This window comes from Vombatus ursinus, unplaced genomic scaffold (assembly GCF_900497805.2).
Source record: "Vombatus ursinus unplaced genomic scaffold, bare-nosed wombat genome assembly UNPS02014772.1, whole genome shotgun sequence".
Lineage (NCBI taxonomy): Eukaryota > Metazoa > Chordata > Mammalia > Diprotodontia > Vombatidae > Vombatus > Vombatus ursinus.
In genome coordinates this window covers 35,330,989-35,355,642 of record NW_020954550.1, presented here as the reverse complement: position 1 = coordinate 35,355,642, position 24,654 = coordinate 35,330,989, and the positions used below count along the sequence as shown (strand labels likewise).

Genomic DNA, 24,654 nt, shown 5'->3' with positions numbered 1-24,654 from the left:
GGTAGCCTGTTTTGTCATTAGTCCTTTCTGGAATTGTGGTTGATCAGAATCCCCAAGACTTTCAGAGCTGTTGATATATATACAAAGCTATTGAGATGTACAATATGTGGACATAGCCAGTATAGAAACTTGGACTATGTATATCTGATACAAAGGATTCATTTTCTTTTAAAAAAAATTTAAGGGGGAAAGGAGACTGGCTATACATTTAACAAAATGAGGAGAAAAAGGAAGAAAAGAAGGTCATTGAAGCATCAAAAAATGCATAGGAAAGAAGGGAAGGAAGGTCAGTAGGAAACAGAAGTAGGACAGCTTTGGAAATAGCGTGTTGAATTATATACTTAAAAAGAAAAGCAAGCCTATAAATAATAGAGATTCACAGTTTCGTGCAAATTCTCTCTCCCTATGTTTTACTTTCTATACAGAAATACTCATATAATCTGATATTTGTTAAGTTCAAAATAAAAAAAACATTAACCCCAGTACCTCTTTAATTCTCTAGATAATTTTCATGGAAGTTGGGAAGGTGATGGAGATGCAGGTGCCATTATGGAGCCTGAGGTATTTGAGGGGAGAAGAGGGTTGGATGGGATGCTGCAGTGAGGGGCTTCGCCTGGTCTAGCATAGAATCAGAGGCTTTTTTTTCCAAACAGTTGAATGAGAGCTTTGGGCTGTTAAAGGAGTACATGACAGGGGAGAATGGGAACACAAAAGTCAGCACCTGGAAGAATACCAGACAGATACTGCCAAGTGTTCTTATGGCTCTATGCACTGTAAACTCTCATGTGCTGATTTGGACATCTCTTCAGACTACTGATGCCAGGTTTTTAGCATATAAGGGATAAGGGGAGTAATGGTTAGTATTTGCGAATTCCAATAAAAATGTGTTACATCAATTCTTTTGTTACAGTGATTAATTGGGTTATAAAATAAGTGAAGGAAGATAAGGAAGAAAAGTGGTAGACACAGGCTTAAATTAAATGCTTCCAAGTGATCTGCCTTCAAGTCAGAATTACTTTCCTAGTATAGGCACTTTAGCAATAAAAACAAAAATGGAGATAAAGACAGTTAATTTTGAAGGAATTGTAATTTCCAAAAGGTTCCAAACAAATATCAAATGAGTTACAGAGCAAGGATACAAGATACAAAGTTTGGCTAATATACGGAGATGATTAGAAAATGTCATACTGAACAAGGGGGCATCTCTCTAAGAAATTAGCCTACATGAAAACAGTTCCAGAGGTCAGTAGCCTTGTCCATTAGATCATGAATGTGATAGCTTGAAAATCTCACAATATCTGATTCTTCTCACTGTTTACCAACTCAGGCAGAATACTGCCTCTTGTAAAAGAGCATATGGTAAGATGATCAGAGCAAATCAGACAAACTAGAGTTAGGAGATAAGGTTTTGAACTGCACCTTGGCCATTTGCCAGCTGTGCAACCATGGACAAGTCATCTTCTTCTCTTAAAGCCCTCATTTACCCATGTGTAAAAGAAGAATAATAGGGGTGTGTGTGTGTGACAAACTTCCAAGAATTGTAAGGAAAGCAGTTTTTAAAACTTAAAACAATATATAAAATCTACAAATTATTAATATAACTATTTTTGGTCTGGGCTAACAATTTCATTACTATGAAGAATTCCCAGAATAGAAACTCTTACCACCAATATAGACCAGTATACTCTGATAAATTATGGTTTTTGAGAATTGCCTGGGACACCAAAAAATTAAGTGATTTGTCCATTGTTATACAGCTATTCTATGTCTGGGGCAGGATTTGTAGTATAACAGCATGGTATTTCTGATTTTCCTTATTAATATCCTTTTCTTTTCTTGCAAAGAACAACTGTATCATATAAGTTATTCAAACTGAATATCACAGAACTATGGTGAGATTTTCTCTTAGCTATAGGAGCAGTACTATTTTAACTCAATTGAAATGTAAATTGACATATATTGAATATATATGCATAATACATATATATCTTTAGAATTATTGGAAATTTTTTGGTAGCAAAGTTAAAGTAGTCAAAATGAGAACAAAGTGAATTTGGTCAGGCTTATTCTCCTAACTGAATGCTTCTTTATTAAATCATCAGAATCTATAAACCTTTAATATCTATGGACATATATCAGCCAGCTCACACAGCACAAAGTGATGTCATACAGACAGCAGGCTCTGCTTCATCTCGTGAACGGGGCCAAATAAATACTTGGAAATTAGGAAAGCATTTTCTTGCTAACAAGAAATCAAAGTCGTTTGGTATCTCCTCTGAGATAATGGGGAATGAGACCATATTCTTTATTAACAGAAGTAAAAATATTTAGCTAAGGAAATAAAATTATTATTCACCAGTGAAGCTACTCATTCTAACAAATGAAAGCTCTGCTGCCCCCCCCCCCCCCCAATTAGCTAAACAGAGCACTTTTCAGTGACAGAATTACCCCCGAACCTCCATCATCTTCTTGGTCCTCCAGTCCTCAAGGAAAACAACATCAGAGACACTCTACTACTGTGCACCAATGAATATCATTCATAAAGGATTGGGGTCGTCAGAAATCTTTTTAGAATTTAAAACGTCTTGTACTATGGCAAGACACAAGCTAAGTAGCAAATGAGAAAACAACTCACTGTTTGCAGGACTGGCCTTTCGGAATCTCGCCAGGTCAACAGTAGGCGGTCTGCTAGGTTTCTGTGGGGCTGGACCCAGGGTAAATAGTGCAGGCAAGGGCTTCTGTTTAGGGGTGGTAGAATTCTTATCTCCCTTTTCCTTCTCTTGACTTTGGTTCCAAGGCCCTCCAACTGTCAGCTTGGAAGGTGGTTTTGGGAACTTGGGTGGAGTGGCACCTGAGCCAGAGTCATCCTGATTCATTTTACTCATAAATACATTCTTAGCCGCATCTATCTTCCTTTCTTCCTTTTTCTCTTCAGTATTTTTAGGAAAGCTTAGGGCTGAGCCTGGGGTACTTCTGCTGGTAACAGATTTCAGAGTCACACCAGGGAAAGGCATATTTGGGGGGTCTGTCCCATGGTCTTTGTTTTCTGTATCTTCCCTGGTTGGCTTAAAAGGGCTGATTTTGGGCTTGGAAGGAGGGACAGACGCAGGCCCCTTCTGCGGAAATGTGCTTTTGTTGGGGCTCTGGTCATCGTGGGAGGTATCTGCATTGAGAGATGGTTTCTGTCCAATTGCTGGTTTGGAGTAAGGGGGCTTGGGATCGTGGTCTTGCGAAGGAGTGATGAATTTTCCTTTAGCTCCAGCCAACTTTGGAAACACTGGTTTAGCTTCATTTTCTTCTGCTGGGGCATTGAAAACAGGCTTTTGGCCGGGAACTTTTGAGTCATTCTCTTGGTTGACAGCATGAAGCAATGGTTTGTTCCCAGAGGGCCTTGGGAACACAGGCTTGCACTCTTCTTTTGGCTGGTCAAATGGTTTGGCACCTACAGGTTTCAGAAATCCCAATTTTCCCTCCAGGTCCCTGTTAGCTGAGCTTGCTGGAGTCCCAAATCTCTGACCTACTCCAGTAGGTTTCAGATATGGGGGTTTGGGATCCTTGTCGGTTTTCTCCTCAAATGAAGGCTTTACTCCCAAAGGAGGCCTTGGAGTCCCAAACTTTGATAAATTGTTGGGCCCTGGAGGTGGGCTGTCATTTCCTTGATGGGTGAATACACTTTTCCTTGCTTGTATTCCTGAAGAGGTAGGATGTCCTCCTGCTTTGAAGGGTCGACTGCCAATCGAGACCTCCTCTGTCAGGTTGCCCCCAGTGTTAAACTTCGCCATGAGAGACTTCACATCTGCTTTTCCATCCTACAAGCACAGGGAACAAAAACTAGCTGAAATCGAGAAGTATCATTTGTACTATGCTTTACTGTACTCTAAAGGGTTTCCTGGTTTGAGGCTTGTAATGCTGCTGATTGGCCGGCGAGGTGTTGTAACATTTATCTTCCTGTATGGCAAAAGAAGTTATGAGAAGGATGGGTTTTTTGGAGGGGGAGGGGGAAATGTTTTTTGTTGCTTTTTTAGTACCTTAAACTAAACCTTTTACTTAAATCTTCCCTTTGTACTTCCGCTAATTCCCCCTCTTCCCCTTAAAAAGTTACCTCATTGGCATTTCTCTAACTTGACCTTTCTTTACTCACCTTTTTGTTTTAATGTAACAACTTTGGCAAGTTGATTCTTCCATATTTTGCAAATGAAAACAGTTTTGAAATGAAAATATATGTTTTGGCAGTCTAACTATATACATATATATGTATGTGCATATACATATACATACATAGATATATTTCATACTGCTGTCATATTAAATCCCTCAAGTTGGTTTTTGTATTTCTGAAATGTTTCTTTTTATTCCTATGCACTTCTGTGGTTAGTCTATTTGGTAGTAGACAGATTTCAGAGGCTGCTAGAGGGGCTAAAACCTTTTTATAAAAATTTTGTATTTTGTGTATGTGTGTGTGTGAACATGGAACTTTATATCTCTGGCTCACAATTTTCATAGCTTATATGTGGACAAAATGAAAGGAGAGCTTGACAGGCAAAAAGATGTTTGTTTGCTTTTAGCATTGGGACAAGCCCAGAGGTTACAAGAGCAGGTATTCAGTTTTCGGCTGATGTGGAAGTAACAATGCCTTTCTCCTCATCGTCTTCTCAGACTTTTTACACCATTGATAAGTTTACACTTTTTCGTGCTTATGATATGGTGTTAGGTAATATCTCTAATAGATTATAAGTTCCCTGAGGTCAGGGATTATTTTCATTTTTATCTTTGTGTTCCCAGTTCGTGTCATGTAATAGGCACTCAATATGCGCTTTTAAAATTAAACTGAACATTATAAACATTGCCACTAACAACTCAGAAGCTTCAGGGAAGAGAAGAAAGGGAAATGGCATGAGGAAGATTGGGCAGGAGTAGAGAGTGAGAGTGATTATCTTTTGTTGGGAGGAAAGTATATAAGAAGAAGAACAGAAAGAGAAAGAGAAGAAAGGTAGTCCTATTTTTTTTGCAGCTTTGATCCTGCTTCCCACCCCCCAATTTCTGAGCAGATTCAAACACCATTCCTACTCTCATTTCCCTCTTTCTCTTCTCCTTTGCCACTATTTACCCATCCCTCTTAAATAGATAGACTAATGGTAGGGCTCAGAGAGATCAGATTGAGTATTAAGAAATGATCCTGGTTCTAATCAATAAGACTAATAACAATTAGCATTCATGTACTTTTAGATTAGCACTTTTAGTTTGCAAAAATGCTTTCCAAATATCATACATATCATTTTATTCTCACAATGACCCTGGGAAAGAAGTTCTATTATTATTCCCATTTTATAGATGAGAAAACTGAGTTAGGGATTGTATCTTGCCCAGTTTAACACAACTAGTAGGTATCTGTTATTTCTTGCTCACTTGTGTTCCATCCCTTCCTTATGCTAAAATGACAAGGGGTGGGGGGTGAAAAATTAAAACTATTAAACTACCTTAGACCTACCATAAAATAGTGAAGATTTTCAATAAAATGTTATGCTGCCAGGAAGGGTTAAAAAATAGGGAAAATAAGTATGTGGAATTATTTGTTTATTATCAGAGTCACAAACCTAAAAGGGACCTTATGGGTTGCTATCAGGGGTAGGGAACTTGCAGCCTTGAAGCTACATGTGGCCTTCTAGGTCCTTGGGTGCGGCCTTTAGATTGAGCCCAAGTTTTACAGAACAAATCCTTTTATTAACGGGATTTGTTCTGTGAAGTTTGGATTCAGTCACGTGGCTTGGAGGCCACAGGCTCCCCACCCCTGGCCTAGCTCATATCTTATTTTACCGGAGAAGAACTGACTACTCACAAAGGTTAGAAGGTGAAACAGCTAGTCTGTGGTGTTCAGGACTAGAGTCTTCTTCACCTGGAAGCCACGACATCATTGGTCCGGTCCCTATCCTGACTCAAATCCTTATGTTCCTTGTTTTTAAGAATCTAAATACTTAAAAGTCTTAGCAACAAGTTTGAGGGGGCCACAAAAAACACCTTCAAAAGTCTTACAGAACATTTTAGGCGCTTAATAAATGTGTGTTGAATAGAACACAGTTAAGAAGACAAAGACAACACACTAAAAATCAGAAGTAAATGTAATAAAATTATAAAGATCAAACAAGATGCCAATGAAGAGATATGAGAACACATCTTCAACCTACCCCTTCAAGGAGAGGGGAGGGCCACAAGTGTTACACGTGGAGTATTTTTGCACTTTTTCAATGTATCGGTCAGTTGTGCTGACTTTTTTTCCTCTCTAAAAAAATTCTCATTTGTCACATGGGATGGCTCTCTGGGAGGGGGAGGGGAAAGAATACGTGGGATACTGTGGTGATATAAAATATAAAAAACAGAAAAAATATCAATAAAAACTTCAAAAAAACACAAAGATTTGTAGGGAACTCCAGTTTATGACTCAGTAGCTAATGGTAGGTTTTCAAGACAAGATTTTAAACCAAATCTTTCAGCACTCACATTTCCTCTCCATATTATGTTTGATTTTGCTTTCTTACTTCAGTGGAACTACTTTATATTGTGGAGTACATTTTTTTTTAAGCTTCAAGTTCACACAGTAACAGTAATACTGTTTTAAGAATGACTTTGAGGGAATAAGTCATTTTGACTCTTATAAATACCCAAATTAACTATAAAGGATATATGAAGAAATCACTATTTGCATCCAGAAGAACTGATAAATAGAAGTATGTATAGAATAATTTTACATATACACACACATACATACATATATAATGTGTGTGTATATATACATAAACCTATTTGTGTCTAAAAGTAGCCCTCTCTAGGGCAGGGGAGGGGAAAAGAGATGAAAAAAGGAAAAAAATTTACATTACATTATTTATTATATATATTTATATTATTATATATTTAAAAGGAATAGCAAGTTGTACGTAATAGATTTGCAGTTTCATGTGCAATCATCTTTTTTATTATACTATATCATGGAAATGCTTGTTTTATTCCAGAAATTAAAAAAAAAAAGCTTCAAGGTCAATATAGAATGAAGTTGCCTCAAAGACACGTGTTCAAGTCCTGCCTTAGAGACATTTACTAGCTGGATAAATCAAGGTGAGAGTCACAACCTCTCATTGTCTGGGCAATTTTTTAAGATTGTAAGTTTCAAAGAAGGTAGCACCCTACAATGGTAGCAGCAGTTCCTGGAAGAAAAGGGGGCCCTATACCGTACACAAGTCTGATCACTACCCCTAAGACTTCTTAAGAACTGAAGAGAACTAGAAAGGTTAGGTAGAGCAGGGGATTGCATTTCTATAGAGGACTTTGGAAGAGACAGTAAAGGAGGCATAACTTGCTAGAGGAAGATTGAATATGCTAACCACACGTCAATATAAAGAAAACTTAGAACTATTTATTACTATGAACTTCTCTTTTCTGTTTTCCAAGTACTTCAATTATTGTATAAGTTCAATAGAAAAAAATATTCCTGCCAGATAACTGACAGTTGTAATGATAACAATTGGATTTCTGACTAATGGTATACTTACAGGCAGGCAAAATGAGAAAAGATCTTCAGTATTAGAACTTGTCCTCATTTCACTATAAGACTAAATCGATATTCTAGTCTCTAGGGCCCTATTCAGTTTTAATAGCCTTTGAAGATAAGGTTTCCATTTATTCTTGTTGAGGACATATTTCACCATCTAAAAGATCTCACCGCTAGCTTTTTTTTTTAAATTCAAGTTTTCAGGTTTTAAAAAAAGTACTCTCATCCCAAATTACTTGTAAGTTTCTCTTCCAGTATTATCTAAAATGATTGTATTTTCTCATTTCCACCAGCTCAGATGCTAGCACCTCATTACCAAACTATTCAGAGTCATTGCTTTGTAGACAAACATGGAGATTAGATTTTCCCTCTTTCCTAGGAAAATGAAAGTTAGTTCTTCTATTTTCTTATTCATATTCTTTGCCCAGAGATTTTTATTCATGTGAAGTAAACAGATGACAATAATAGAGAACCTATTCCCTTGTGTAACCTTACCATGGCTGTAAGAGCCTCCAGGAAATAATCGTCACCAAAAAAAAGGTTTTTTGATACGTCCTCTGAAAGTGCAATCAGCAGCTCCAGATTTCAGAATATTTTTTTGATTTTAGCAATCCACATGAAGGATGTCTCTATTTAAACAGAAGGCTGAGATAGCATTAAAAGACAGATCAGACCCCTGTGTGCCCATATCTTTTGTAGAATGCCTTCTATAGGTAAGCAGACCGTGTTTCATTTTTGCGTGAAGATAATAGCATGCACTGCACTTTGGTGCGAGAGATGCTGTTTTTATGTTTTCTTATACCAAACACTAACTTGTGCTTTCAGAATCCCTTGAGTCGTGAGTTACTTTTTATTCCTTAATAGACTGGGGGAAAAGCATTTAACCAGAAGTAACCAATATTGGATTAGTTGAATTAGAATGAGCTGTACAATGAGTTGGCAAATAAAGTACTATATGGAAGACTCTTTAGCCAGCACAAAAAAGCTAAGCCAGGTGGTGAGGTTTTACAACTGTGTCTTACAGAAAATTATCATGAATGTCCTAAGAAGAAGCAAAATATTTCACAACCTTGTGTTAATAAATCTAAAAATATGTATATTTATAAGTGTCACATAAAGTGTTAATTTGGTGGTAAGCCACAAGCCTTCCTTTCAAAACGTTCTCGAAATTGACGAATTACACGGGCTCTTATTTCATCTCCTCCAGAAAGTGAGTAAACATTTTACAGTAGAAAACCAGAGTTCACAAGAAGCAATTCCAAGGGACCATTTCATGACAGAAGCATGGTAAAGACAGATTAAATTTTTATCCTTTTCTGAATTTAGCCCCAAGAAACAAAGACAAAATGACTTCAACTGATCACATGAGACAAGATCACACACAGGAGGGAAGCAGCTAAAGTCTAAAAACAGAGGTCACTCAAAAGTAAGTTTCTTTTAGACACAGATCAGTTTTATACTTGGAGGAGCTCTCATTGTCTTTTATCTTTTCCCCATGAAGAAAAAGTAACAGGAGAAAGTAGATTTGAATCTGTCTCACATGCCAAAGGAAATTAATTAAGATGGTTGGTACTGAAAAGGTCATGGATCGATCACAACAGGGCCTCAGGTACAAAGCTCCATAGCAATGGACCACATCCAGACTCAGGGGCATGCCCGAAGGAGGAACTGAGGGCACCGGTGGACCTGGTCCTACCTGTGTTTCCACAGCAATAGGGTGTGTGAGGGGATCCTGCTAACGTGTGGCGCTAGGTTTCTTTTTTTTTTCTCCAAGTCATCAGCTGGTGATGCCACTTCCTCTCCTATTTCTCTTAGAAACTACAGTTTCAACCACCTGGTCCCACTAGCATGATGGGGACCCACAACGGTCATGATCATCCCCTGAGATGTTGTTGCATAGGTTCAGCTCTGTCAGATAGCTATGAGAAGATGGGGAGCACCTAGTAAAAGGTGAAGAAGCAAAGAAGAAACTACCAAAGTTTCACAAGACTTTAGTTACTAAGGCAGAAAGTAGGACTGAAAATCAGGGGCAGATACAAAGGAAAATGAACTCCACACTTCTGAAAGCAGATGGGAAAAAAAAATTACACCTTTGTTTCACTAAATTTTAATTGAAATTTAATACTTCCTTTAGTTATGAATGAGGGCAATGACACAGGATTCTGAGAAGGGCTCCATAGTTTTCACCAAACTATGGTGAAACAAAAATGATTTAGACATCAAAAGGATTAGAATGCCTGGTGTAAAGTCTCTTTGGATTTCAATATTTCATTTAAAATTTAAACTAAGGCCTAGGAATAGACACTTAAAAAAAGTTACCTTTAAGCTGAGGCAATCTGGCATCATAGAGTGTTGGGCTGGAATCAGGAAGACTGGGTTCAAATACTGTTTCTGATCCTAGCAATGTGCCCTAGGAAACTCAGTCAACTTTGTATGCCTCAGGCAACTTCTTAGGACTTAACTAATATGTAATAGGTTACAGTCTGCCTACCTTGTAAAGATATCTCATACCACTAAAAATAGAAAAAAAAAAATCCCAGATTTTTAATGTATCTCTTTAAGAAGCCTAGACTGGTATATAGATTCAATTCAATAAGCATTTGTTATGTTCCCATTTCGTATGAGGGGCTGGAAGTAGAAAGATAAAAATGAAACATTCCTTGTCCTCTCAGGGCTTACATTCTGTTAGAGGAAACAACTTGGATAAGTCTATATAAAATAGTTTTGGAGTTGGAAGGGAACACAACTGGGAAGGATTGTGGGGATCAGAAAAGGCTCTGGGGAGCTGAACTTGATTCTGGCTATTGACACTTTTATAAATAACTTGGATAAAGTCAGCGATAACTTAGCCATGAAATTTGCATATGGAACGAAGATCAGAGGGATAGCTAACACATTACATGACAGAGTCCTCAGATCTTGAAAGACTTGAACATTAGGCTGAGTCTAAAAAGACATAATTAAAGGAAATGAATGTAAAAACTTATACTTTGGTTTAGAAAGATAAGTTTCACAACTACAAGTCAGGGGAGGCCCTGTTAAATAGCAGCTAGGTTGAATGGCATTTGCAGGTTTTAGTGGACTCAATATTAAGACAATAGTGCGATAATATGGTTTAAGGATTCATTAAAATGGGGCACAGCAGATGGAGCCCTGCAGTGAAAGGGTCATAGGCTAAAGCCTGTAGAGTACATGGAGAGGAGCAATGGGCTGGAAAGACAGGCTGAAGCTTTATATATAACACATAGGCCCTGGAGTCAGGAGGACCCAAATTCAAATCCAGGCTCAGACACTTACTAGCTCTGTGACCCTGGGCAAGTCATTTAACCCCAATTGCCTCCCAAAAAAAATTTTAAAAAAGAGAAGAAGAAGAATTTATTAAACTTCGGCTATCATGAGAGGCACAGTGTCTAGGACCAAGAAGGATCTATAGTTATCCATTTTAATCTGGTCATATGGCCATCTGGAGTATTATATTCCATTCTGAACAACGCATTTTAGGAAGGACAGTAATAAGCATATCCAAGGTGTAGGAATTGAAGAGGAATGTAGGATATTTAACCTGAAGAAGAAAATGCTTTGGGGGATGTGATAGCTCTCTGGAAGCATTTAAAGGGCTATCACATAGAAGAGGGAATTGACTAGTTTTGCTTGATTTTTGAGGGCAGAACAATTGATTTGGTGCTGGTGACTCCTAAAGTCACACTGTTAAAAAGTGCCAAGAATGGGATTTGAACCTGTTTTTTAACTTTGAATCGAGTGCTCTTTCTACTTACAGTACCTCTTACAGGTATAGAAATCATCTGAGAGGTGAAGGAACTTTCTATGACAGCTTTATTCAAGTCAAGTAGAAGAAGAGTTAGACTTATTTTTCTTAGCAGAATCTTGGGACAATATGGTAGAAGGTGCAGAGACAAACTTAGGCTGGATGGAAGGAATGACTTCTATTCATTAGCTGATTCTTCCTTCCTTACGATCTTAAAACAAAGGTTGGATGGTCACTTTCCAGGCATGATGAGAGAAGGGATTTTTACTTCAAGTCTCTTCTAACTCTTATGATTGAGATCCTCTTGAAGAACTAGAATCATGGCATTTAGAATTTGATTATCATAAATTAAATCCTAGACTGTTAGACAGAAGTGATATTAGTTTTTTCTTGGTCTTTATCCTCTATTTTTACAAATGAGGAAATCGAGTTCCAAAGAGATGAAGTGACTGGCCTCAAGGGCATACAAGTAGCTAGTGGAAGAGTTATGACTCAAACCCAGGTCCTTAGACTCTTAAGTTAAGGACTCTTGCTGAAAGAAAAGTATAAGATTGTTTCTATTTTTTATTCTTAAACATAGTACTAACGGAGGGTAGCCAGGAATAATGTATTTTTCTACAGGGTATCCTATGCCTCATTGTCATAGAGCACTGAAGACATTAATGCTCATACCATCTCTCAGAAATGGGTAGGTAGCAAATTATAACATGGATGATACAATAAAACAAAGCAAGGATTCTCTAATCTCTTAGATTGCTGCTAATATCATTCTTTGTGGTAGCCACTTAATCATGTACTGTTTTGAACTGTTATGTACGTGCATATTCTATCTCTCCAAGTAGACTGTAAATTCCTAGAGGCAAGCACTGCTTCTTACTCTTTTTTTGTAACCTTTACAGCCTACTATAATACACAAACTATAAGTTCAATAAAGAAGTTGTTTATTTACAGAAATTCATATTGCCCATAGAGGGCCTCACAGCTTAAAGCCTGGGTGAACATTTTCCTCCCCAGGGGTTGCAGAATCCTAGTGACTGATCTTTTATAAGAATTAAATGTGCTCAGGGCTCCAACCAGGTAAATTCCAGCTGGCTAGGTGATTGTGGTTGGGGGAAAACACCAGCCTCCCCCTTCTTCTCCCCCCCTCCCCACTGCTTCTGCCATGGCTTGTCTACAACAGGATGTGGGAACTGATCTCACCACACACTGAGCTCTTGGTGCAGGAACAAGTTCCAAAGTCAAGCATTGATAAAGTTTCTGAGCAAGGTCCCAGGTAGATGAAGGAAGAGGCCACTGTAAATGCTGTACCCATCACAATCATTCAATGTGATATGAAAATGGAGACCATCTTCTTCATCAAATCACAACATGGGAAAAGGGACTCCTGCAGCATCAGGCATATAGCACCCTCTGCCTGTATGGACTGGCTGCAATGTCAAGTGCCTCTTGAAGCTATGGGGTGGTAAGGTGAGCTGTACACCTTGGGAAGGGGATGAAAAAACATCTCTGGCAACACTGATGCTTTGCTTTCTGTGCTTAACTTCAAGGGCTGTGTTTCTCTTCAGGTATTTACCATGGTGCCTAAGAAAGGGTACCTTTTTTTTCTTAATTTTGATTTTTTGGTTAGGCAATGGGGTCAAGTGACTTGCCCAGGGTCACACAGCTAGTAAGTGTCAAGTGTCTGAATCTGGATTTGAACTCAGGTCTTCCTGACTCCAGGGCTGGTACTCTATCCACTGAGCCACCTAGCTGCCCCAAGAGTACCTGTATTGATGTCTATAGGCACTTTCAGCCTGGTCCCTCATCTTGCTGTAAGACCAGGGAATTTAAGCTTTCCTAAATGCTAAGCCCCTATGTCCTGCCTTAATCTTCCAGAATTACAAAGTAGACAATTTATCTAGCAACTGGTAAATCCTGGATAATGATCCACACCTCCTGACACACCCACACCCCAAACCCCAGTATATCATTTTTTGTAATAATTAGATTGTGTTGTGTGTCCTCCTAGCTTCCTGAGTGGCTTGGAACATGAAAACAGCCACCATCCTACAAAGACTTTCCTTGATTAAGAATCTCAAAGGACTTGAAGAGTAGAGAAAATACCCTGGATGTTAAATAAGGCTTTCTTGCAAATTTCTGTAGCTTGTCCTACCTATTTTTGATTCTTTGTAGCTCATATAAGTTGAAGTATCTTCATCCCAATTCCCACTTTCACAGATGAGTCAAGTTCCCAATGCTAAGCTGGCTACACCTTTTTTTAAGGATTCTATGGGAACTCTTGAAGGGAAAAGGCGTGGTTCTCTCTAATGTCATTGGCTCAGCCCCATACCTGTGTGCTTTTTCACATTTATCAATTGAGAATTGTGTAGTCAGCCAGCTTTAAGTAGGTCTCAGAAAGGGGCATTTTCTAAGGGGCTACAACAACAGCAGTTGGTACAAAACATCTCCCTGATATTCTCCCAAAAGGACATACAGAGTCCAGGAAAAGTGGCAAAGTGGGCTCCCACTTAAGAGAACACACATAGGCAGGGGACATCTCAGTTTCTGGTTGCTAGAAGCCCTTTGCCCCCACTCACAGAGAACTCAAGAAGTTCCTATTAGTTCCGGTGTTGCTTCTTTGCTGGGCTCATTGTAGGGCTGTGAGTTCAGGCTGTCCTTGGCTCCTAGTGATACACACACACAGCTGACACCTGATTTGGGACTGCCATTTAAGACACTGATGGGATGACGGGAGCACTGCTGTCCTGGGGTACAACTCCAGGACATTGAGGAGAAGATGGGGAGGTCCAATGTTCTTTAGATCCTTCAAAGCTGGCAAAGTTCTTCTCCAGTCAAGAGGTGTGTGTATGTAGAAACCTGACTGAAGTGGAGACTTCTTTACCCCCATCCCCCCACCCCAGGCAGTCTCTTTTCAGGGACATGCTAGAAAGCAATATGCTCCAGTTTCTGGAAAAGCTCCCTGTTTTAGTTAATTCAGTGCTTTTATACAGGACCCAGAAGGCAGAGCAAAATTCCTTAGCCAATTGGAATAGACCTCAAAATCCTTAAAAAAAAAAATTCTTAGCTTAAGGGTTTTTTGATCAATATGTTTCCTCACCTAATCAAGATATCAGGCTAAAAAGGGTGGCTTTGACTCCACCCTTTCAATTCTTGCCATAGAAGAGAGACCAGGGGGATTTAAAATAGAGAGAGTGGCTTTGGACTGTTCTTAGACCACAAAATGACTTAACCACTTAACAATAGTGGATTTAGTTCCTAATTACATTTTTCATAGATGGCTATTCTTTTGAAAGGCTGTGTGGTATAGGAGAGAGTGAAATGGCCTCAGAGTCAGCAGGACCCGGATTCACGTGAGGTGTCTGACATGCCCCAGCAGTGTGAGCCTTGGAAGCCTCCCAGTGCCTCTGGAAGCTGGAGAACAGTTGCTGATCTACATTGATAGAAAGGGTTCCCTTATCAGGCGTTCCCATTTTTGTTGTTCAGTCATTTTCCAGTTTTTCATATCAAATGTGACTGAAGATTTAAAACCATTCTTTTCAGGTTTCCCATTTGTTCCTGACTTTGTTTTTAGTTGTTGTTCAGTCATGTCTGACTCTCCATGGCCCAGTTTGGGGTTTTCTTGGCAAGGATACTGGAGCGGTTTGTCATTCCCTTCTCCAGCTCATTTTAAAGGTGAGGAAACTGAGGCAAACAGGGTTAAGTGACTTGCCCAGAGTCACACAGCTAGTACCCGTCTGAGGCCAGATTTGAATTTAGGAAGATGAGTCCCCTTGACTCCAGGCCCAGCACTTTATTCACTGTTCCACCTAGTTGTCCCAGGAATTCCCTATACCAGTTAAATTAGAGGTCCCAAAACAAACAATCGAAAATACTTCACCTCAAAACCACAAAAACACTTTTTTCACTTACTCTTTGCTGCCTGGGCAAGCACCAAAAGGGGCAAAGAGAGGTGGTCCAGAGGTCCACAGAGTGCTCTGAGTAGGTGATCTGCAAATTACCTAAGCCAGATAAAGGAAGCTTCGATATTTTCACAAAGACTTTATCAACAGCTCATTTGTCTCACTTGGTCTTCCTGGTTCTCAGGGCTCAGTCTTTGCCTTCTTCCTCCCCCTCTCCCCTCCACTCTGCTCCCCACCCACAAGGAAGTGCAAGTTCCTGATTCCTTTCACCTGTTCACTCTGCTCCCTCTCCCCGCCACATGAAGAGAGAGTTGGATTCAGATAAACTTCCTCTTATGCTGTTCCACTTTCCCTTGAACACAAACAGCAGAAACAGTGATCAATGGACATATCCCTTTGGCTCAGAGTGCGCCAAACTCCAGATCCAATCTTTGGTGTCAGGAAAAGACAAAGGATCATAGATTCACAGCGGGTCAACCCCTCCATCTCTGGGTGAGCAGACTGCAGCCCAGAGTGGTTATATGACTGGCCCTGGATCACACAGACAGAGTCTAAGGCAGGATTCACAGCCAGGTCTATCTAATTCCATGTCAGGCGCTGTCTCCCCTGCACCATGCTATTTTTCGTAAAGCTTCATTCCATTAGAGGACTCGGAGGACTTCAAAAGCAAGCAAACAAATGATTTAGGCACTTTTCTATGCTCATTCCTCACTCTCCCCCCATCTAACATACACACCTGGGGTGGGCTCCTCTCCTTCTGGCCTTCCATCCTTCCTCCCTTCCAGCATTCAGCAAGGGTCGTGGAACCGAGAGTCTCTAGGCCAAATCCCACCTAGGGAGGCTGTCCCTCCAGGCAGGTTGGCCAGAGCTCCCTTTCTGGCCTGTGCAAATAACTGTGAGCAAAGCTGCTTTGAAGTGCCAGCCACCTGCTACCTAATTAAAAATGACAGCAGCTGCTCACCAGGGAGGGACCCTCAGCTGACCTGAGGCCAGCACAAGCTAAAGACTTGAAAGAGAGGAGTAAGGAAAATGGAACAAGTGGAAAGACAGGGAAATATTACAGAACAAGACTTTGTGGAATAAGGAGTTGCTTGTGTGGGCTTTTCTTCCCCCTCCTTTTCTTCCTCTTTTGGACTCTGAAGAAAATGAACTTAGTGTTACATAGCCAAGACTTATTTGGGCACTCACTTCACATATTTATCATTTTTCTCTTCTCACATGGGCATATCTACATCTACATATATGTATGTACACACACACACACATATATATAAACATATACATTGCAACAAAACTGCAAAATGAGCAGAGATCATTGTCTCACTCACCTTTGTAACCTGATATTCTTTCCCTTTGGGGTCACCTTTTCCCATTGACATCTTCTTTTTTACTTTCCAAGATTTACCTGAAAACATGGTATTGTTTATGCCCAAGTCCCACTTTTTGGTGAAGATTTTCTTTTCTTTCCAAATTTCTTTGTCTTCTCTTAGTTTAACACTGCTTTAACAATGACCAAGGGGCTAATTCGTGACTACTAGAAACCAACTGTATGGTGAAGCAGGAAGGAGAGAGTGTGTGGTGGCTTATTTTTACCATGTGCATAAATTATTGTTTTACTTAGATTAAGATCTCAGGACAGGAGTGACCTTGACTTTTTTTTTTGACCCCCTTATATATACTTTTATTGGTGTTCATGTTCAGTTGTTGATGTATTATTAGGGGCCAATGATACTTTGCAGGGGATTAGCAAACATAACTGGGGGATTAATGACTTTAAGCTAGACAGGTGCTGGTTCTCAGCAGTTGCTGCTTATTAGAAGCATAGGTTTAAGATTCAAACCCTGAAGCACAGTTTTTCAAAGGCCCTCTTTTCCAACCTGTGATTCCCTGAAATATCTTCATGAACTCTAGGGAAACTCCTTCCGTGTAATCTCAAGCATGGTAGAGACTACTTGAATGGTAATGGGTCAGAGTCACAGTCATAATGTTAGAACTGGGCAGGACTTTAGAGAGAGATCAATTAATCCAACTTCCTCATTTTGCATACTGGGTAGGTCTGTTCCTGGCAGAGGGCAGACTATCCCTTAGGAAGTTCTCCATCTCCACTAGAGGGTGTAGGAAGGCTTAGTTTATTCATTATTTAATGGCTATCCCTGAGTTATTGTCCTGCTAGAAGATGAGGTGGGGGGTGAGGAAGTGTGAAGAGTGGGTGGAAATGTTCATAGTCCAGAGTTTGGAGGGGAAATTACCTAGATACCTGGAGGTGGCTCTGATTGGGGTAATCACATAACAGAATCTCGGAGCAGGAAGAACCCTCCAAGGCCATCTAGGTCAGCCCATGCCTGAGCAGAAATCCTCTCTATAGCATCCCATACTAACCATCCAGGCTTTATTTGATCTCAGGTGACCAAGAAGTCACTACCTATCCAAGACAGCTTGTTGAATTTTTGGACAGTTCTGTTAGGAAATAGTTCCTTCTAATGAGACAGTTTTCAGCTTTCTGCAGCTGCTATCTACTGATCCTGTTTTTTCCCTCAGGGGTCAAGAAAAACAAGTCCAGGGGCAGCTAGGTGGCACAGTAGATAGAGCTCCGGCCTTGGAGTCAGGAGGACCTGAGTTCAAATCCAGCCTCAGACACATGACACTTACTAGCTTTGTGACCCTGGGCAAGTCACTTAACCCTGATTGCCTCACCAAAACAAACAAAAAAATAAAAAAAAAAAACGAACAAACAAGTCTAATCCCTCTTTTATACCATGACCCTTCAGATATTTAAAACCAACCATCATGTCCAAAAAAACCTCTTCTCCAGGATAAAAACCCCTCAAATTCCTCATAGAGTCCTGCTTTGAGTCCCTTCACCACCCTAATTGACCTATTCTGGGCATACCACGAAACTGGCCATCACATTTGAAGAAGGAAGGCAACCACAGTTGAATACAATAGCACATTGTTAGGGGTCAACTATAGTGGTACTGCGACTTAACTAATTCTAGACACTAAGCTTCTATGAATGCAGCCTAAGAGTAAATTATTATTATTATTTTGCTACCATGTCATATTATTGATGTGTAGAGAGCTTGTTATCACTAAAATACCCAAATTTTTCCATATAAAGTAAATACATTTCAACCAGTATTTATAAAATATCTACCATGTGCTAGGCCAGGCTGGGTCTACAAAAACGAAATCAATAAACAAAAAGACCAGTTTCTACCTTCCAGGAGCTTACATTCTACATGATAAAAGTGAGAGAAAGGAAAGAATGTGGTATCACTGGAAAAGCCAGAAGTCCTGTAGGACTGGAATATAGAGGCCCTGACGGAGAATTATATAGGAAAGGGCTAGAAAAGTAGCTTCTACTAAGACCATGAATGGAGGTCCCTGAATGCAAGGCAAAAGAGTTTGAACTTTAGGTAGGGGGAAGCCATTGAAGGTCCTTGGTCATGTATTGGAGAAAGGAAAATATTATCTAATTTTTCAAAAGGGAAGAGAAAGAAATTTTTCAGTGGCTACATAAAACAATGTTTTTCCTCACTTTTCTTAGGGCAAAATTATGTATATATATGTAAAAGCTCTCTATCCTTCTATTAGCTGTTTCAAATATAATTCTGCATTAAGAGAAAGAACCTGCTATTATTTCAATACTAATATAAAATTATATTCATCTTTGTCCCTTCTAGCTTCCTACTTTCTCCTGCAAGTTTTCTGCTATGCTCTACAAACACACCTTTGTATCATATTAATATATACTCTAGTACCTTCTTGCATTCTGGTCCTGTTAATTTCCTGAAGATGAACTATGGCCTAGCCATACTTTCCTCCATCCAGAACTGGTACAGTTGATATTCTAGAACCCATATGGGCTTTTATCTTAATTAATTTTAATCCTAATTAAATTTCACACAAACAGCATCAGTCAAACATTTTAGTTCATCAGCATCTTGGGATGCTGACTACTGGACAATACATCAGCTGTCCCTTACAGTTTCACACCATCTACAGATTTGATATGCATGCCATCTATGTTTATCCATCTATCCATCACATAAATACAGTTAACAGAGCAGGGCCAAGAACAGAATCCTTTAGCTCTTCAGTAGTGACTTCCCTCTCGGTTGACATGATTCTATGAATCAATACTGTTTGGGTCCAGTTGCCAAACTAGTTCCAAATTCCCCCAACTCTACTATCAATAAGTCCATATTTACCCATCATATCCTTGAGGAGGACCTGAGATACTCTTTCAAATGCTTTGCTGAAACTCAAGTACACTATATCATTTCTCTCCTATTTAAGTCTTGGTCTTATGTTAACTCACGTTGACACAACACTTAAAGGTTTACAAAGTGATTTCTTCACAATAGCCCTGTGCAGTTGGTAGTATAATAATTATTAGTATTTTACAGCTTGCTTAAAAGTCCTCCTTAGATGCCTTGTTATGACATAAAGATGAACCTACATTTTTAAAGCAATGTCAGTGAAGTAAGAGGCTGATAGGTTCTACAAGACTGGATAAACTTTGCATGTGGTTTCTGCTTTTGGGAGACCTGGCTATCCTGATACAGGGAGATTCTTCAATTACCAGGAGCTTGGCTACTAGATGATGAATTATTTGGTCATAGAAACCCAGGAAACAAAACACAGCATGCCCCGCCACCCCAGCTCTGTGTATCCCAGTTCCATTTTTATAGTAACAATGGCAGAGAGGTGGGAAAGGGGAGAGGAAGGCCCTCACCAAGTTGTTTGAACCTCTTCTAGAGGATTCATAGAAAGACACAGGCAAGAGTTGTAGAGGGATTTGCAGGAGGAGATGTAAATAACTTGTTTTTGGTACTGCTGGAGGAGTGTCCATATCAGTGAGGTCATGGATGCATTGAGGCATTGAAAAAATATTTTACAGGTGAGGAAAAGGAGATTCATGGAGATAGGTTAAAGGATTTACCTACAGTCACACAGCTAGTAGGTGTCAAATCCGGGACTGAAAAAAGGTCTTGTGACTCTGAATTCAATTCTCTTTGTGCTATACTGTAATAACAAGAAAAACCAATGAAGATAGCTGACATTTCTATATCACTTTAATGTCTGATCATGCTTTATGTATATTAATTATTATAATTGCTAAAGTTTATGTAACACTTTAAGATTTGCAAAGTGCTTTAAATGTTATCTCATTTGATTCTCACAGTTCTATGAGGTAGACACTACAGTTATATTTATTTACAGTTGAAGAAACTGAGGCTGACACAGGTTAAGTGACTTGCCCAGGGTCACATAGCTGGTAAATATCTGAGGTAGGATTTGAACTCAGGTCTTCCTTACTCCAAATCCAGGACTGTTCACTATGCCACCTAGCTGCTTCAGTTATCCCACTGAGCCCCATGACAACCCTGTGAAGCAGGTATCATAGTTATTATTATCCCCTTTTACAAATTAGGAAACTGAGACCCAGAGAAGTTCAGTGATTTGCCCATCGTCACACAGTTTGTGAATATCAAGGGCAGGATCCAAACCCAGTTCTTCCTGATTCCAAGTCCAGGACTCTTAAACACTATGCTCAACAATTCTCCTTCCTAATCTTATGAAAGGAAATTATATTGTTCTGGCTTGATTTATTCAGGATGAATCTATGCTGGCTATGGATCATTGTTTCCTTCTCTAAGAATTGACAAAACACCTGTGATTTCATTGACATTCAGTTATTATTATTGTTTTTAGATCACTGATAGCAGCTCAGCAATCACACATGAAAGTACTTTTAGTATCCTGGGACACAGTTCATACAGACCCTAGGACTTGTACACACAAAAGGGAAGTGAGGTACTCTCTTACCATCTACCTATTTATTTTGTGTTTCAAATGAACGTTGTTTTGATGTTGTCCCAATATGAAGATTTTCCTTGGCAGAGAAGAGAGAACCAAGATAGGAGTTGAATAGCTTTGCCTTCCACTAACTTTATACCATTTGCCAGAATATTCTCCTTTTTTAAATCCTTTTGTCTCCACACAGGCTGTCTAATCCTATCTACCTTTTCTCTAAGCTTTTCGAAATCTGTTTTTCAAAAGTCTATAGCAGAGTCAGACTGTGCCTGGCATTACCCTCCTTATCTATCATTTCTGATGGCCTGGGAACTTCCTTCCAAAGTTTCCATTATTTCTACTTGTCAGTCAGTTCCTCATTCATCGTGACACTCATTCTAGAATAGCAGTTCCCCATGTTGCTTCCTCTGTTTTCTAAAGAATAGAATTATCAGCAAGACTGTCAGTTGGCTATTACCAGCCGTGGTCCATAACTCAGACAATGATTGAGCAAATCAAGTATAAGGAGGAAAAAGGAAAGAGCTTGTTATGACACTATTTTTTATCTGGAGAATACCCAACACAATCTCATATTAATAGCAAAACATGAAAATAAAATGATTTCTTCTATGTGGTGAGAAACAGGAAATATTTATAACCTTTGTCAATCATTCTCCCACATTATGGATTTCTGGTTGAAGATACTCTGATGTGATATACATACAAAAGATTGATGCTATGGAAGGGAGAAAGAGAGCCAAAAAGTTTTAAGAGTGCTTTTTTCTTTTCTACCTTTTTGTTTAAGGTCCTGTTTTGATCAACAGGTAGGAAATTGATAACTTGAGCAATTTAACTGGAGCACTTATGCGCTCTTAAAACTATATGGAAAATTTATTTTCTATAAATATGGACACAAGTTAAATCTTGTGTTCAAAGACCATGCTAAAGAAGTAATAATTAATGCAAGTTTAATGTAGTCCTTTCCAAACATCAGTGATCAATGCCAAACTTTTGGGAGGAGTATTGTTTCCTTTTTTTTTTTTAAATGACTTGAATGATAAGATTATAGGATCATAAATTTAGATCTGTATGGACTTAAGGAGCAGCTAGGTGTTACAGTGGATAAAGTGCCAGGCCTGGAGTCAGGAAGACCTGAAGTTTAAATCTGGCATCAGATGCTTACTAGGTATATGACCCTGGGCAAGGAAGTCACTCAGCATGTTTGCCTCAATTTCCTCATCTGTAAAATGAATTGCAGAAGGAAATGGCAAACCACTCTAATATTTTTGCCAAGAAAACCCCAAATGGGGTCACGAAGTGTTGGGCATGACTGAAAAACGAATAAACAACTGAAATATTTTTGCAACTATTTTTAGGGTAGCTAGGTGGTACAGAAGATAAAGTGACAGGCCTGGAGTCAGGAAGATTCATCTTTCTGAGTTCAAATCCGGACTCTGACACTTACTAGATGTATGACCCTGAGCAAGTCACTTCACTCTTCTTGCCTCAGTTTCCTCATCTGTAAAATGAGCTGGAGAAAGAAATGGAAAACCATGTATCTTTGCCAAGAAAACCTCAAATGGGGTCATGAAGAGTCGGGCACAACTGAAACAGCTTAACAACAATAGGGACTTTGGAGGACACCTAGTACAAACTCTTCATATTACCAATTTTTAAAAGTTTTAGCCATGCTTGCAGAGAGTTTTTACCTTCTATTTTTTAAGGGCACATTGAGCTCTCAATCCTCTAGTTATCAGTTTCATACTTGCTGATCAAAACAGGAGCTAAAACAAAGGATTAAAAAGAAATCTCTTAAAAACATTTAGTTCCCTCTTTCCCTTTCAAAGCATCATTCTTTTGTATGTATATAGTGTCAGAGTATTTTCACCTAGAAATTCAAAGTATGGGAAACAGATTTGTGTTAGGTATAAACGTTTCTAGTGACAGAGGAAATCATGATAAAACTGAGGCATAGAAAGGGGGAATGAGTTTCCTAAGGTAATACAGATAGTGGATAACAGGGTCAAGATTTGAATCCGGGTTTTCTAGTTCTAAATCCAGCCATTTTCTCATTGTACCACATAACACAGCTTTTGAATTTTGTAGATAAAACTAACTTGGATCCTTGAAAAAAAAACAAAAATACGATTTTAAATGACTTTGCAAGTGAAAGAAATGGCCACTTTTAAGAAAAGACTGCAAATTCCTCCAGTATCAAGCACAAAGTATCTTAGGGAGCCAAAACAAAATCTGCAATAATAAGGTGAAAAATGAATTCACAGACCCAATTATACTTTAAAACTTTAATGAGTCTGTAATCTTCTCGATGTGGGCACTCTCCAACAGAGAGATAACAACACACATATACTGATCCACTCCACGAGATATTTGCCTGCGTCTTCCTAGAAATCCCCCAGAGCATCTACTCAGATTTCAGAGGACTTTCTTCTTGGTGTTTTACCATTCCATGGGTACCAGTGTAGCATTTGAACTGTCTGTCTGTTGTCCCACACTTGTGATACATGACTGCCTTCCCTCCTTTTTTTTTTTTTTAGGCAATTGGGGTTAAGTGACTTGCACAGGGTCACACAGCTAGGTTCCCTCCTTTTCTAATCACACTTTTCCTTGAAGACTGATGTCACTCCTTTTGTTCAAGCATACATTGGCAGTGTGTGATGGCCTCTTTATACTTGGTGTGCATCTTCCCATTACTCATTGGGTCACTTGTAATTTTGATTGTTTGGAAATCATCACGTAATACAATTTGGAGATATATTGTATTATTAGGAGAATATTAGTCTTAAAAAGATTTCTGCTTTGTTGCATTTTGTTTTAGGGAGCAGCTGAGAATTTTTGAAAGTATTGAATAATTTTTTCAATTCAATCCAGCCAATTATTTTTCTCCTACACCATTCTGGACTCAGGTCTTTGTATATCAGCAGTGCCTATCCCAGATATAGGTAGTGATGGATTAACTTAGTGGGTTACCAACTCAATAGTATGTCATAATCTAGGCAGTATGCATTTGTCGTCAACTTTTTTCCTATATAGTTCACTAGTTCTATCTGTTTTGTGTGACCAGTTCTCTCATTAAAAAACTCTATTGGACTAAGTGAGACTTGGTTGCATCAGCATAATGACATCTATAAACAAGAACATTAGGAAGAGCGCATATTGAATCCTTCCATTTGTATTCTTTTTGAGATATCTTCCATAAAAGTGGTGCACACCACTAGCAAATATGCCTCACCTGATACTGATAAACAGAAGATTATTCAGCAAAATTATCTCTGCAGTTACATCTTGAAAACTTTTAACATATGTATGGGAGATACCTGGCTGGAGAAGAATGTTTATGTATTTCAATGAAGTGGTCATTTTATCCATTTAGCTACTCCCTCCAGTGATACAGATCCCATCCCACCCACACATTTTCATCTTTTGAGGAGGGAGCTAAGCGGCACAATGGAGTCAGGAAGAGCTGAGTTCAAAATCCAGCCTCAGACTAGCTGTGTGACCCTGGGTAAGTCATTGAAACTCTGTTTGCTCAGTTTCCTCAATTATAAAATGGGGATAATAATTGCACCTGCCTCTCAGGGTTGTGAGGATCATTAAATAATATTTAGCACAGTGTCTGGCACATAGTAGGT

At 39.1% G+C, this 24,654-nt stretch overlaps 1 protein-coding gene across 3 annotated transcripts in view; it reads right to left on the bottom strand.

Annotated features, from left to right (window-relative positions):
• FYB1 (FYN binding protein 1) overlaps positions 1 to 24,654 on the bottom strand; it is a 190,667-nt gene that overhangs the window by 107,859 nt on the left and 58,154 nt on the right. The window contains exons 1-2 of one of the 3 annotated variants that reach the window (XM_027863390.1): positions 15,942 to 15,960; positions 2,636 to 3,809 (exon numbers count right to left, since the gene is read on the bottom strand). In XM_027863390.1, coding sequence (XP_027719191.1) covers positions 2,636 to 3,782 — 1,147 coding nt within the window. In that variant the 5' untranslated portion in view covers positions 3,783 to 3,809; positions 15,942 to 15,960. Of the gene's footprint in view, positions 1 to 2,635; positions 3,810 to 15,941; positions 15,961 to 24,654 lie in introns of those variants that run through there. The other 2 variants (XM_027863392.1, XM_027863391.1) reach the window with 2 other exon arrangements.